The following is a 14,891-nucleotide window of genomic DNA, read 5'->3' as shown; positions in this document are numbered from 1 at the left end:
CATAAGATGAGGACCATGTCCATCATCAATCATCTGTTGGGAGATGATGAAGAAATTAACAAATAATTTGTTGTAAAAGGCCAAAAAAATTAAAAAATGTAGATTTTCATTTGGCCAGAAACTAAAGCAGGAAAAGACCAGAAGAATCTGAGAAAATGGACCAGGAGAAAAGTCTCTCTCCTCTCCTCTTCTATCCCACGTCTCACCTTCAGGGTCTTTCTTGGGCTGGGCCCCACACCGCGTGACGAGAGCGATGACTGCTCCCTTAGATTGAAGCCTCGAATCGTAAGCGGCCACGTGACCGGAAGACCAACTTACCATGTCCAATTGCCTGTACGATATAACGTCCAGGTTCAATGAACCTCAACGGCCGCCCCTTCAATAGCCTCTCTACATAAACATAACACAACCTGCTAATCTTCAATTCCACACACAAACAGGAGATTTGAATAAATCACAGAGCAAAACAGAGAAGCAATTTCATCTCAATTATTCGTCAATGGCTCTCGCTGTTGCTTCTCCTTCTACTTCGATCTCTGGCCGGACCTTCTCTCTATCCACTCCCTCCTCTGACCTCAAAGGTAAAAACCTTTCATTCGCTTTTCTTTTTCATTTTTGACTGGACTCAGAATTGAGAAATCTGGACAAGTTAGTTAGTTTTCTTTCAATTTGGGATGTAATTAACATGTTAGGATTTCCATTTTTGAATTTGCAGCTCCATCATTTGGTTCATTTCGGGTGGTTGGTCGAGCCCACGGCCAAATTCAAAGCCAAGCTGTAACATTTTCTCAAAGATGGAGCTCGGTGAAGCCCATAAATGCGCAGTCTAAACTGAACGAGTCAATTGTGCCTCTTGCAGCAACCATTGTTGCTCCTGGTAAAGATTTGAAATTTGTTAATTTTTTTGGAGAATTTCAAGGAATTCATTTGTTGTGGGTTTGACTGAAAATTGGTGAATTTTGCAGAGCCAGTTGAGAATGTAGAGGCAGAGGATTTTACGCAATTGGCTAAAGGGCTTGAGAATGCTTCCCCTCTTGAAATTATGGACAAGGCCCTTGAGAAATTCGGCAACGACATTGCCATTGCTTTCAGGTGGTCCTCTCTGGCCAATTTTGTTTTCCCTTTAATACTTAATTTTGATGATTATTTGTAAAATTGATAATTGAAAAACTTAATGAGCAACATTCTGTTGGGTTAGTTGTTATTTTCTAAATCTGGGCTTAAACATTTGAAGCGCATTATGTGGCTGTGTGCAATCAAAGAATACCGTATTTGGTAGCTGTAGGTAAGTGTGGCAATTGCATGAAAGATATGAGAATATCCTTTAGTATTAAGAGTGTTCAATAAGTTATGGTGATCAGAAAACTGTGTATTAAGGGCGGAACGTTATTGAAAGTAATAATGTATTGTCAATAAACCTCCGCCTAAGAATCATTTTCCCCATATATGATCCTTTACCAAAAATAAATAAAAACAAAAATCCTGAACTTACATTAATGCATGCGCAATGCGGGGTCATGATGTAGATGTACTCATCTCAATATGATTCTAGTAAGTGTCCATTTATAGACTTGACTATCAAAATAACTATGGCAATAGTTATTTGTCATCTAGATTTATGTGGGATTGCTGATAAGATCTAGCACTCTAGCTGATAGTAAATAACAATAGAGAATTTAAACTGAGTCACCTGTCGGCTATGTTGTAGTATTCACTTTCCTTGAGATGGTGGTTGTGATTTTCCAATATATTGTTACTGGAAATTAAGCTTTTATGATGTGTTGAGCTAATTGAGAGAAGTTTGCCATGGTATATGCCTTTTGATGATTGCTTAAAATGTGGCCTCGAATAGTAGCCATTTTATTTTCGTTAGTAACAAAAAAACTCTGTTTTTGCAGTGGAGCTGAGGATGTTGCTTTGATTGAGTATGCACATTTAACTGGCAGGCCCTATAGGGTTTTCAGCTTGGATACTGGGAGGCTGAACCCAGAAACATATCAACTCTTTGACACAGTTGAGAAGCACTATGGCATCCGCATTGAATACATGTTTCCAGATGCTGTTGAAGTTCAGGCATTAGTAAGGAGCAAAGGGCTCTTCTCTTTCTACGAGGATGGGCACCAGGAGTGCTGCCGTGTGAGGAAGGTGAGACCTCTGAGGAGGGCCCTTAAGGGGCTACGTGCCTGGATCACCGGCCAAAGGAAAGATCAATCTCCAGGTACTAGGTCTGAAATTCCAGTTGTCCAGGTCGACCCTGTTTTTGAGGGACTGGATGGTGGGATTGGGAGCCTGGTGAAGTGGAACCCAGTAGCAAATGTTGAAGGTCGTGACATATGGGACTTCCTTCGTGCCATGAATGTGCCCGTGAATTCACTGCACTCGAAGGGGTACATCTCAATTGGTTGTGAGCCATGCACAAGGTCAGTCCTACCAGGGCAACATGAAAGAGAAGGAAGGTGGTGGTGGGAGGATGCCAAGGCTAAGGAATGTGGTCTTCACAAAGGCAACATTAAACAGGAAGAGGGAAACCAATCTAATGGTAATGGGGCTGCACATTCAAATGGCACTGCCACTGAAACTGATATCTTTACTTCCAAACATTTAGTTACCTTAAACCGAACTGGAATAGAAAATTTGTTAAGGCTGGAGAACCGGCACATACCACGGATTGTAGTGCTCTATGCACCATGGTGCCCATTCTGCCAGGCAATGGAAGGATCATACAATGAGCTGGCTGACAAGTTGGCAGGGAGTGGTGTGAAAGTAGGGAAGTTCAGAGCAGATGGTGAGCAGCAGGAGTTTGCCCAGAATGAACTGCAGCTTGGAAGCTTCCCCACAATACTTTTCTTCCCCAAACACTCTTCTCGGCCAATCAAGTACCCATCAGAGAAGAGGGATGTTGATTCATTGATGGCTTTCATCAATGCCCTCCGGTAACCGGACTTTTGAAATGTTTAAAGAAAGTAGTCAAGGTATTGGAGAATCGGAGTCCCCAAGCTCCCATTCATCACCATACCTGAAAGGTGAAGTCAACATTCGTTGGCAAACCAGCTGGATAAATTGCACTGATTTTACTTAGAATCTGTGTTTTTGGTAATGTATTTATGTTTCTCTATGAATAATTCTGAATCGTTAGGTGTAGTGTATTCTCACCTTAGTCAAAGTTCCTTATGGGACATCGTAGGGCTTTTGAATATTTTATTTTTTTACTTTTTATTTTCTGTTTTGTTGTTGGTTAGAGATTGTCCACAATGAGATATCTGATTTTGGAAATGGGAAACGTAGGTTTTATTGTTTGTTTCCTGTATCGGATTGCTGGATGTACTAGCCAGTTTTCTTTCTCCTAGTTGCTTTATCTGTTCTCGTGACTGAAAATTATGAATTTCTCAGAACACTTTTCCCCATTCTGCAACATGGTATTTCCCAGAAATTCAACATGTCAATCTTGTGCAGAAGATACAGCAAGTACCTGAGCTGTGATACTTGCGCATATCGCCATCTCAAACTAAGTCCAAACTTATTTTAATTATAGTATTTTGTTTGTATGACCACTACACTACACTTGGTTAAAGATTGCGATGTAACTTTGATATAAGATGTAATTGTTGGCGAAAAGGTTACATTGTACTTGCAAATGCCTAGGATTCCAATTCCAAATTGCTTGAGATTCTTTATCCTCTCCTCTCTTCTATAAAACATGTCTCTCCTCCAGTCCTGTTTCTTCAATTATTTAATCCATAAAAACAACTTTTCATTAGCTGTCTGTCTGAAGACAGAGAAACTAGAAGATGCCAATAGTCTTGTGTTGTGCGCTCTGAGTTCTAACCATTTTCATATATTTATATATTCATAGCTTTCCAAGTTACAGTTGAGAAAGAAAACCCAGAATCCGTTGGTTGAACAAGATTTACCTTCCATTTCATTCACAGTACGTATAAAGCTTAAGCTTTATCATAAAATCCCTTTTGTCAAAGATGCTCAACGGCAATGTCGGCAGCAAGGCATCAGCAGATATCAGATTAATGTTGGATAGTTTATGAACTGGTTTGAAATGATTTGGAATGTTCTCTAATGACGAATGCTGCATGCTATTTTAAAGTAGAGATTTAAAAAAAACAAGAAAAATTTGTTTTGGTGACCCACCTGAGGCCTCAGCTGTATAAGCTCGTGACTCACTGGTGAACCGTAGATACTGCTGTGTCTGTATTATTTTGTTTTGTTTGCTAACCCCTACTGTAACACAGAGGTTGCTCGTGCTTCCAATCCATTTTTGGCTGGCAATGTCTTTCTTTCCCCCCTCTCTACATCTACACAGACAAATGATTTAACACTAATTTTAACAGCACACCACTGCATTGTTCCATGTAATCTTTTTTGTTATTTTCCTCGCCTGAATCAAATTCCAAGTGATGTAACCAAATGTCCAATTCACTCTTGACAGAAGCCAGAAGGCCAGCCTGTAATTCAAAAAACCATTCCAAAAGTAGAGACTACAGAGTTAAGGAAGAACCAAAACCCAACCCACGTTTTATATTCTTTTTACTTTTGTCTTCTCAACTCTCAACTGGCAAGTGGCAACCCTACAGTACAGCTCCAGAAAGTCCTTTTATTTTCAAGTATGTCCTTTTCTTCTCAACTATTTGCCTTGAGGGCACCCAACTCAACTAATTAGGGAAAAGAATCAATTAAAAGTTGCAACTACCCTCTTTAAGTCTTTCTAATTTATTATTTATTGTCGGCACACAAGGCCATTTTAGTGAATTCCTTTCCTTCACCTTGCTATCTCTCTACAAAAATGCAGAACTACTCTCTCCTCTGACTGACTTCCACTCTTTCATCTCATCACCGTCTTCTTTTTCTTCATTCAAACACTTGACATCTCTTGGGTCAACAACCAAAACCCAGAAGAAAGAAATAAACCACAAAAAGGAGGAAGCTTTTAGAGGATAATGCAAGGATCTGTAGCTGAACCAGAAACAGAGGATGAGGAAGCCAAGCTCAAGCTCCTCTCCAATGACAATCACTAACCTCTCACTTTCAACCATCTACTTCTGCTTCTTCTTTATCTCCACTTTACTCTTCACAGCGTCTCAAGGTAATCACTTTAACCCATGCTTGCTTCAAAATGAAGAAAGCAAGCAACACCCTTTACTCTTTCTAACATTTTGTTGATGGGTTTTCAGCTACCTCTTCTTCACCCATTTTGACAACCACAAAGCAGCAGCAAAATCAAGACCAAGACAAAGAGCCATTCGTGGGAGTGAACATAGGCACAGACGTTTCGAATCTTCTATCTCCCTCAGACCTCGTTTCGTTCCTCCAAGTCCAGCAGATCAACCACATACGCCTCTACGATGCGGACCCTGACATTCTCAAAGCCTTGGCCAAAACCAAGATCCGAGTCATTATCAGTGTCCCCAATAATCAGATTCTCGCCATTGGGTCCTCCAACACCACTGCTGCTTCTTGGGTCGGTCGAAACGTCGTCGCATACTACCCAGAAACGCTCATAACAGGCATTGCGGTTGGCGATGAGGTCCTGACCACAGTGCCCTCTTCAGCTCCTCTGCTTCTTCCAGCAATTCAGTCGCTTTACAGTGCTTTAGTGGCTGCAAATTTGCATACCCATGTCAAGATTTCTACTCCTCACGCCGCCTCGATAATTCTTGACCCGTTTCCACCATCTCAGGCTTTCTTCAACCAAAGCTGGACGCAAATTGTGCTTCCATTGCTTCAGTTCTTGTCCAAGACAGGGTCGCCTCTGATGATGAATCTTTACCCTTACTACGTGTTTATGCAGAACAAAGGTGTGGTGCCTCTTGACAATGCCCTTTTCAAGCCTTTAACACCCTCCAAAGAAATGGTGGATCCCAATACTTTGCTTCACTATACCAATGTGTTAGATGCTATGATTGATGCTGCTTATTTTTCCATGAAAAACCTCAATATCACTGATGTTGTGGTTCTTGTTACTGAGAGTGGTTGGCCCTCAAAGGCTGATTCTAAAGAGCCTTTTGCTACTATTGACAACGCGGATACATACAATTCCAATCTTATTAAGCATGTTTTTGATCGTAGTGGCACCCCTTTGCACCCCGAGACCACTTCAAGCGTGTACATTTATGAATTGTTCAACGAAGATTTAAGGTCTCCGCCGGTATCCGAGGCCAATTGGGGCCTGTTTTATGGGAATTCAAGTGCGGTGTATTTGCTACATGTATCAGGAAGTGGGTCTTTTTTGGCTAATGATACAACAAACCAGACCTATTGCATTGCCATGGATGGAGTAGACTCAAAGATTTTGCAGGCGGCATTGGATTGGGCATGTGGACCGGGGCGATCCAATTGCTCAGAGATCCAGCCAGGGCAGGATTGTTACTCTCCTAATAATGTGAAAAGCCATGCTTCATATGCGTTTGATAGCTATTACCAGAAGGAAGGGAGGGCTGCTGGGTCTTGTGATTTCAAGGGTGTAGCCACCATTACCACCACAGACCCAAGTAAGTGCTACTTCTCTATCCTGGTTCTAGCATGCTTGGATATTTTTATTTGTGCCCTTTCATTCAATGATTTTCCTTTAGCCCAATAATGGTGGCAGAACACTTCAATAGATTCGAGACCAAGGCTAAGATTGCCTTCGTAAAGATGTCTCTTTGTTGTTGTAGTCTTGCAAACAAAATTGTACTAGAAATATATGTGATCTTAGATATGCTATATATTGCTTTGGCCCAAATGGGCTCCACATACTTTGTAATTTTGTGCACTTCTTCTTGGTGATTTTCTGTACTGAACTTTTTCTTCTTTTTTTTGGTGGGAATGTATTACAGGTCACGGGAGCTGTATATTTCCTGGAAGGTAAAGCTTGAGAGACTTGACTTACTTACTTTTGTTGCTACATACTATATGCAATGTAAAAAGTAATAACCATTGTTGTTGGTCTTGGATACAATGAAGCTAGTTTGCATTGTTCTTCCTTAACAAGGGATATTTGGTTTTGTTTTGGGTGCAGTAAGAAGGTGATCAATAAAACAAGGCAGGTGGTGAACTCGACCCATTCAAGTAGTGGAGCAGACAGATTAAGATTCATTGCCTTGAGCAGCAACAGAATAAGTGCCATCAGTGGGATATTATCTGTATTTTTTCTTGTAATTTTCTCTACTTTGTTATTCATTCCTTTTGTGACTCCTTGCTGAGGTAGAAATAAAATAAATTTTTTCTAATGTACAAGTGTGTTTTGAATTTCCTGGTAAACAGTAATTTGCATAGGTTGCTTGTTTTGTTTTTGTAGATGCTTTACTTGGTTGTCTGTTAGATTATGAAATACAGAGACACACAAAAAGAACAAAGGGAAAAAGAAAAAGGGAAAAGTTGAATATCATGTACTGTACATTAATAGTTCTTCACACCATCCATCTGATTAGGTTAAATAATTGAAAACAAGATGGTGAGAGAGCTATCCTCCTTTTCCCAACCAATGGCTGGCTATTCTGAGCTTAATGGGTAGTTGTTTGTTGTTGAGCCACCGACTGAAATAGCTTTTTGTTAACTCACAGTAGTTTTCCAACAGCAGGGGATCGATAACGAAACGAATATACAGACTGCTATTAAACAAAACGAAACAAAGTGAATTTACAATAAAAATATATTTTTGCGGTGAGCGTGGATCGAACACGCGACCTTCAGATCTTCAGTCTGACGCTCTCCCAACTGAGCTATCCCCGCCGATGTTATTCTTTAAGCTTTATGTAGCTTTACTATAATATTTCCTTTGTAATTTTAGTTAACTAGTGTCGTTGACTAATCAACGACTTCATTATTTGCGTCGTTTGACATTCTTTAAGTAGTCCGTACGGTAGTCCAGCACAGAACAGTTACAGAGGATATGTAAAGATCATGGAACCAGAAAAGAGTAGAACAACAAAAATACCAAAAAGCGAGCGCTAGTTTTCAAAATTGGGTTTTCGTTCCTAACAATGCCCTCCAAAAGTTTATGCCGATAAAGTTGTTCAGTACAGCAGCTTCGCTAACTTTCCCAAGTCATCTTCTCCACCGTCCCATAATAAACCCTAGAAAAACCTGTTATACTCTGACCGTACAAATGTCTTGGGCATGCAAAAAATGCACCTTTGTCAACCCCCCAACCCCATCTCAAAAACCCACATGCCAAATCTGCTTATCACCATCATCATCATCACCACCCCCATCACCAGCATCTTCTTCTATTCCAAAATGGTCATGCAAGGCCTGCACTTTCTTGAACGCTTACAAGAACTCTAACTGTGAAGTCTGTGACACCAGGGCTTCAATCTCGTCCCTCTCGAGTTTTGAGGATTTGACCGATACGGGGCTTGATGGTGGAGACCTCGATTCTTCGGTAGGCTCTGTTTTCTTGCCCCTGCAGCGTTGCAAGAGGAAGAGGGTTGAAGACCCAGTTGAGGTTAATCAGGGTTCTTCCAGTTTCAATGTGGTTCGAGAGGTCAAGGCGTCCGATAAGTTGACGACTGTATCGGGTTCTTCCAGTTTCAATGTGTCTGGAGGGGTTCCCGATAAGGGAATGAATGTGTCGGGTACGTTTAGATTCCATAATCTGCGTTTTTTTGGGTTTGATTTGTTTCATGCTTGAACTGATAAAGGTGTGAACTTTCTTCCTAATCGATTGCTAATTTTCTTCTTTGCTATTGAATGTACGTGGTGATGGGTCGTTGTGTAATCTGTATGGGGGTAGCTTTATTCTGTGAATGTAGGTGGAACGAGTGTTAGTATACTGCTGAGAAAAGTGAGAGATTTGATCTTTTATCAATGACCCATTCCAATTACTCCAACAGCCATTCTATTCTCATGCTGACCATTTGTTTTTTGAACAAAGGTCACTGGAAGTTGAGAACTACCATTTTTAAATGTAATGCATAGTGTGTGTGTGTGTATATTCTCAAAGCCACCAACTCAGTAAGAATCGCTAAATTCTTCTCCAACTTATCAGGTTGACCTGGTAGGCATAAACTCATCTTTGATTTTCATCTAAAATTCTTAATTTACTTTTGAGTCTGCAATAGATTCCCCTTATCCTCTTCTTCATTTCTATTGAACTAAAGGAATTTAGATCCCAAGCTACCAATTTCAAGAAGCAGCGGCAAAACCCATTCGCAATAAACTACAGAGCAATTGATTTTGTGTAAGAAATGTTTTGTTGCTTTAATCATCAAGAAGAAAACAGAAGCTTTGGCAAGAGGGAGATGAGCTAGGTAACTGAAAATTTCAAAATCCTTTAGCTTAATGTTTAGCTCCTCTGTTGGAGCACCTTTTCTATTAGATTTACACCAAAATAGCTAAGCAGTAGTATCATATTTCAGAGATGCTGGAGATGGTCTTAAAGTTCTACTTCTTATGCCTGTGTTGACTTGGAAGATTCTGTAGTTGAGTTAGTTATTATGTATTTTATTTCTTCAACTGTTCCTGGTTTGCACTCTGTGAACCTCATGGGGTTTCTCACTATGAATAAGTTATATATTTACAGAGGGAACTAGTTTTGGGTCTTCTGGTGTGGGTTTGACGACATTGAAAATTCTTAGTTACAATGTCTGGTTCCGAGAAGATCTAGAAGTGCACAAGAGAATGAAAGCTCTTGGTGACCTTATCCAACAGCACTGCCCAGATCTCATTTGCTTTCAGGTTTCCTCACCCTCTTAACTGGAAATATCATTATATTTAGCCTTTTACACTTCTTTTATCTGATGACCACTTTTGTCCTCCAGGAGGTCACCCCAAATATATATGACATCTTTCGGCAATCTAGCTGGTGGAAAATGTATCAAAGCTCAGTTTCGAACCAGATGGCAGATTCAAGACCATACTTTTGCATGCAGGTGAATGTTTGATCTCTTTTGTACTGGGATTTATTTTCAAATGCCAGAGAATGGTATCTGCTTTTCTACGAGTTTCTTGCTTGTCTTGTTGTTTGAGAAAGTGTTTTGCTAATTTCATAAGATGAATGCATCTTTTAGTAAGCATGATATCATCTGACAGATGAATTATTATGTAGTTAAGCAAATTGGGAGTGAAGTCCTTCAGCTGTAAGCCCTTTGGATACTCTGCAATGGGGAGAGAACTTTGTGTTGCTGAAGTTGAAGTCCTGGGGGACAAACATTTGGCTGTTGCCACTAGCCATCTCGAAAGTCCTTGCCCCGGCCCTCCAAACTGGGATCAGATGTACAGTAAAGAACGTGTAGATCAGGCAAAGGAGGCCCTCAACCTTTTAAACAAGAACCAAAATGTGATTTTTTGTGGTGACATGAACTGGGATGACAAGTTGGATGGTCAATTTCCTTTACCCAACAAATGGATTGACGCTTGGGAAGAGTTAAGACCAGAGGAAAATGGATGGACATATGATACCAAGTCCAACATGATGTTGTCTGGCAACCGGAAACTGCAGAAGCGACTAGATCGATTTTTGTGTAGTCTGCATCATTTTAGAGTGAGTAAAATTGAAATGATTGGGATGGATGCAATACCAGGTCTATCTTATATTAAGGAAAAAAAAGTGAGGACGGAGATCAAGAAGCTGGAGCTCCCTGTTTTGCCTAGCGATCACTACGGCTTGCTTTTGACAATCTGTAGCCAGTGATGTCAGTTTGGTGACATAAATGATAGAATTTATCGTGTGCGCACCGACCTTTCTCTTGTGGCCGACTGGCAATCCTGCCATGCATGCCTTGCATGGTATTTTGAGTATAGATTGCATATGAATATGATATGGAAGTTGGATTGTTGCATTTACATTTTGTCTGAAGTTTCATTGATGAAATCGTTCACTTAAAATGCAACTCCCAAACTGAATGGCTTGTATTTTGTTTATTATCTTCAGATTCTTGTTATGAACAATGACTTTCTTATATATTTTCTAATTAATTCCCCCCTCTCAAAACTGAATATGCTTATTACAACATAAATAATGGGGAGGAAACTGAAACACATAAAAGTGATAGAAAAAACATGTTTTCGTTACTAGAAATGGGTAATGTAGAAGATAAATATATACAACTTAAATAACATAAAAAGAATGAAATGATGAGGTTATGTGCTTCTTTTATTAACAAGGTTTCTGTATTATGAAGAACATCTTTGAGAAACACTCGCTTGCTGTAAAATGGTTTGAAACGCTTTTGTGTTTGATAGAGGCACCGTCATCAAGCCAATGTTGATAATTCAGATCTCTCTGCGGTTGCAGGAGCCTCCAGTCTTACATAGTCATATAGAACTCCACAGAGTGCATCACCACCCCTAGCTTGTGTAAGAAATATGGAGTTATCTCCCTTAACCAGAAATGATGACGAAATATCACAGCTGAAAAGCCGGTAGAGTCCATGAATTCCGTGTCGACAAACTGTGTTATCTGTACCCAAGTTCAAAACTTGAAACACCAGGTGCTCTATATCCATATCATTAACATGGGCCTGCAGCTCAGAAGTAAGGGTAAACTTGTTGAAATTAGTAAATTTAATGACATGTTGTTTATGCATTTCTAATTATTGGGAATTCTAGCAATTACTAACTACTTAAGAAAAGTTCATGAACAAACACAAATGCAATTTGTTGAAAGAAACTATTCAGGACTTGTAGTGCTTTGGTTTTCCAAATCAGGTGAGAAGTTTTTCATTTTTATGGCTTTTGAAACAGTTCAATAGTTTTCTTTTTCTTGAACTTTTGCCATCCATACTTTCAGGTCTGAGCGGGTTGCTGAAGCAATTGCCAGTCTCAGCTTGTATGTGCCAGTAGTTACAGAGTTGAGGTTGAACTTGATTGTCCATGTTGTTGGAAGGTATTTATTATCTGCCCCCCTCCTGCAAAAGTCAAATTATTTATATCAAGCACATACTTTATTTCATACAGTTAAATTTGAATGAAAGCATTTTTGTCTATGAAGATTTAGGCTGCTTTTATTGAATGATGGCAACGTTTCTGGTTTTGTATTGCAAATAACCAATGTATGCATTATTCATGGCGGAAAGGAAAGAAGGAAAGACCTGTCTACATGAGCAAAGAACCAGTCATTTTTTGGATTACTGCTGCCTATTGTGAAGGTCTGGTCAAATTGACGGTGTACATCAGTGTATCTGTCCCACAAGCCATATTGTCTAAACCTGTAATGTAAAGCGAATATCAAACATAAAATAAGAGTTCAATTTAGTTTCATTTTTAGGGAAGGGATGAGTTCACTTACTTTTCAGGGCTGTTAAGGAACAGCTTGTTGACATACATTGGGTTCACATCAGGAACATAGTAACCTATGGCCGTTCGATCGGGGAAGCCAATCTCCCAGAGAGTTGGACCATCTCTTGGGGGAACATAGGTCAGATTTCCAAGTTGTGTTTGTGATCCTGGGGAATTTTGGAAAACCAATGAAATATGACATTACATGATGAGTACTAGTCAACCATAAGTTGATATGTTTAGCTAACTGTATCGCATGATTTGACATTGAACTGGAATCCTATAAGAATGGAAGATAGCCTCCTCATCCACAGAAACTTCTGCTGTAGAAAGTACCTGCGGAGATGGTGATATGTTCTTTGCCAAGGTAATCACCTGGGAAACCAGGGATCCAGCCATGAAGTCCATATACTCCAGGGATAACATTCTTGATGGTGAAGTTTCCGGTGTAATCTGTTTCTACCCAAAACTGATAGTCCTGCATAGAATTGAAATCTAAATGTCAAATTAAGAAGGTTACATGTGCCTCAAGCTTGTAGTCTGTTAGGAAGTCTTAAGATTGGTTGTGCCAAGAACAAAAGTGGAAGATCAACATATGCATGTTTTGCAGGGTAAGAATGGTTAGTAATTACCTTGCTTTCTGTTTGCCAGGATCCTTCAGTTGTTGCAACTGATAGGCCAACATATGCATATTTAGCAGGAATGAGAGAACCAGAAACATACCTGGGGCCATGTACAAAATAAACATAAACAATAATACTGATTACCATAGAATCAGTTGTGCCATGGAAGGGTTTGGTTAGACAGAAATCCCCATTTGTTGGTACTAACCTGTCCTGGGCGAATAATCTTCCTGAAACCGAACCACGCTCTTTAGCAGCAACATAGTAGGGTGATGAGACAAAATCATAAGGCCACGCCGTCTCTTCAAACAACCTCTAGGATGAGCGAAGTACAAAATTTACCAGTTAGTCTGCATTTAAGGTTTTCAACAAACACAAAAGAGGAGGTCTAGTTTTACTGACGTTAAACATGGTTTGCTGGAAATGAATTAGTACCTGTTTTTTCGCATCTATCCATAAATTATGTGCCCTTGATACATCTGGGGTTGAGTTAAGGTATACAAAGAAGGGGCCAAACACTTTAGTCCAAGTCTCTCCCTCTTTAAAATGAGCTAATATATCTTCCCCAATATAATGGGTGCCATGAAGCATCTGTTGCACCAGATAGAATTGCTTACATCATCCAGGTGAGTTTCTAAGATTTTGTGAATATATATAGATAGTTTTAGAGTGATAGACTTTTACAGCAAGGCAGGTTGGACCAGTGTGGACTGTGAGATTTTGCTTGTAGGGCCTCCATTGCGAAACTCCTGGCTGGGAAAGATGACCCAAAATCCTATAATGGGGCCAGAACTTATCCATCCATGGACTCCACCATCTTTGTTGTCCATTGAATACTGATACTTATCGTCAACCTGCATCCAGTCTCATATAGCAGAGTTCGGAATTTTTTATCGAAATTCAATGCAGCATACATGCATTGTGCAGAAACACACAATAAAATATTTCAGGTACACACCTCGCCTTTGAGATCGGGATTGATGGGATTTACTAGCAAAACTGATTCAGGTACAATTAGTTGTTTGCCTCTGCCTGGAAGCAGATCTTCAGGCATTGGCATTATCCTTTGTTTTTCATCTGTTATTGCCATGTAGTGGAACCTAACACAAGTTCAATCAATGTAAAATCATTGACAAGAACCAATTCACTTGGAAACTCAAAATAGGAAATAAATAGAATGATTTTACTTCTCTCTTCGCAACTTGTACACCATCCTTGTCTGAGCAAGATCAAAAGCAGGACATCCAGAAGGGCGCTCATATATTGCATAACTGTAGAAGCCTGAAACACCGGTCCTTAATATGTACCTGAAAATTCATCATTTGATCATGAAAACCATAACAAATTAAACTATGACAATATCATAAAAGTGACGACAAGAAGACTTATGTTAATAAAGTACAACCTTATATCTACACTTAGCGGCAATTTGACACCTTGAGCTGATGATGGATTATAGGTGTTCTTGAATGAAATCTCTAAGCTGTCATTGCTCTCATGGACAACGCTATATTCAGCACCTTTCAGTCTGAAATGTACATAATTCAGCGTGCTCAATGTGTAGTTAGACTGTTTGACTTTTTTCATATATAGGGTAAAAGGCAAGTACAAATCGAAACTATCGAAGATACTTCATCTCAGAGGAAAGAAAAAGCATACAAGGTGTATATGTCTTGACCTCCTGGCAAACTCCAGTTGATATCCCAGTATCTAATGAACACAGATGAGTGTTTCAAATTAAAAAAACCATGTTGTTATCTTATGATTATGTATAAAATCTTGCCAAATTATCAACACTCCTGTTAATTCTCACAGTTCAATTGGTCAGAACCATCTTTATTAAAGAATACTGAGAATCAGATATGCATGAAGGTTTTTACCCTCTGCTAGATTCATTTGACTTGATATCTAAAAGGTTGTCCATTCCTCCATAACTGATGCCAGTTAAGTACCCTTGAGGCCTCAAAATTGTAAGCTTTACCAACCCATTGTCCAGTATAACCTAAGCAAAATACCCAAATTCAGACACACACACACCCAAAAAAAAACACGGAAAAT

The 14,891-nt window shown here is 39.6% G+C and overlaps 3 protein-coding genes, 1 non-coding gene and 1 pseudogene across 5 annotated transcripts; 3 read left to right on the top strand and 2 right to left on the bottom strand.

Annotated features, from left to right (window-relative positions):
• The first annotated feature begins 178 nt into the window (after window positions 1-178).
• LOC103324413 (5'-adenylylsulfate reductase 3, chloroplastic-like) lies at window positions 179-3,296 on the top strand. The gene is made up of 4 exons (XM_008226467.3): window positions 179-581; window positions 716-877; window positions 966-1,092; window positions 1,899-3,296. The coding sequence occupies exons 1-4, from the start codon at window positions 500-502 to the stop codon at window positions 2,935-2,937; spliced, it is 1,410 nt and encodes a 469-aa protein (XP_008224689.2). The 5' UTR covers window positions 179-499; the 3' UTR covers window positions 2,938-3,296.
• A 1,423-nt stretch (window positions 3,297-4,719) lies between these two features.
• On the top strand, window positions 4,720-7,220 carry LOC103324414 (O-Glycosyl hydrolases family 17 protein). Its single transcript, XM_008226468.2, has 4 exons — window positions 4,720-5,095; window positions 5,184-6,500; window positions 6,828-6,855; window positions 7,010-7,220. Exons 1-4 carry the CDS (start codon window positions 4,984-4,986, stop codon window positions 7,191-7,193), a joined length of 1,641 nt encoding a protein of 546 aa, XP_008224690.1. The 5' UTR covers window positions 4,720-4,983; the 3' UTR covers window positions 7,194-7,220.
• Window positions 7,221-7,649: 429 nt separating this feature from the next.
• On the bottom strand, window positions 7,650-7,722 carry TRNAF-GAA (transfer RNA phenylalanine (anticodon GAA)). The gene has a single exon. It is a non-coding gene; the product is annotated as a tRNA-Phe (tRNA).
• Window positions 7,723-7,870: 148 nt separating this feature from the next.
• LOC103324415 (endonuclease/exonuclease/phosphatase family protein) lies at window positions 7,871-10,906 on the top strand. Its single transcript, XM_008226469.2, has 4 exons — window positions 7,871-8,567; window positions 9,515-9,669; window positions 9,753-9,863; window positions 10,040-10,906. The coding sequence occupies exons 1-4, from the start codon at window positions 7,991-7,993 to the stop codon at window positions 10,622-10,624; spliced, it is 1,428 nt and encodes a 475-aa protein (XP_008224691.2). The 5' UTR covers window positions 7,871-7,990; the 3' UTR covers window positions 10,625-10,906.
• Window positions 10,907-10,979: 73 nt separating this feature from the next.
• LOC103324464 (uncharacterized) lies at window positions 10,980-14,543 on the bottom strand (annotated as a pseudogene). Its single transcript, XR_016124987.1, has 13 exons — window positions 14,493-14,543; window positions 14,239-14,361; window positions 14,021-14,140; window positions 13,792-13,933; window positions 13,518-13,687; window positions 13,269-13,424; window positions 13,042-13,148; window positions 12,843-12,933; window positions 12,547-12,688; window positions 12,221-12,377; window positions 12,024-12,140; window positions 11,717-11,840; window positions 10,980-11,453 (listed from the first exon to the last, which is right to left on the bottom strand). The product of XR_016124987.1 is annotated as an uncharacterized LOC103324464 (transcript).
• Window positions 14,544-14,891: the final 348 nt, after the last annotated feature.

This window comes from Prunus mume, linkage group LG3 (assembly GCF_029339155.1).
Source record: "Prunus mume cultivar Tortuosa linkage group LG3, ASM2933915v1, whole genome shotgun sequence".
In the NCBI taxonomy this organism is placed as follows: Eukaryota; Viridiplantae; Streptophyta; class Magnoliopsida; order Rosales; family Rosaceae; genus Prunus; species Prunus mume.
This window is presented reverse-complemented; position numbering and strand designations above follow the sequence as displayed.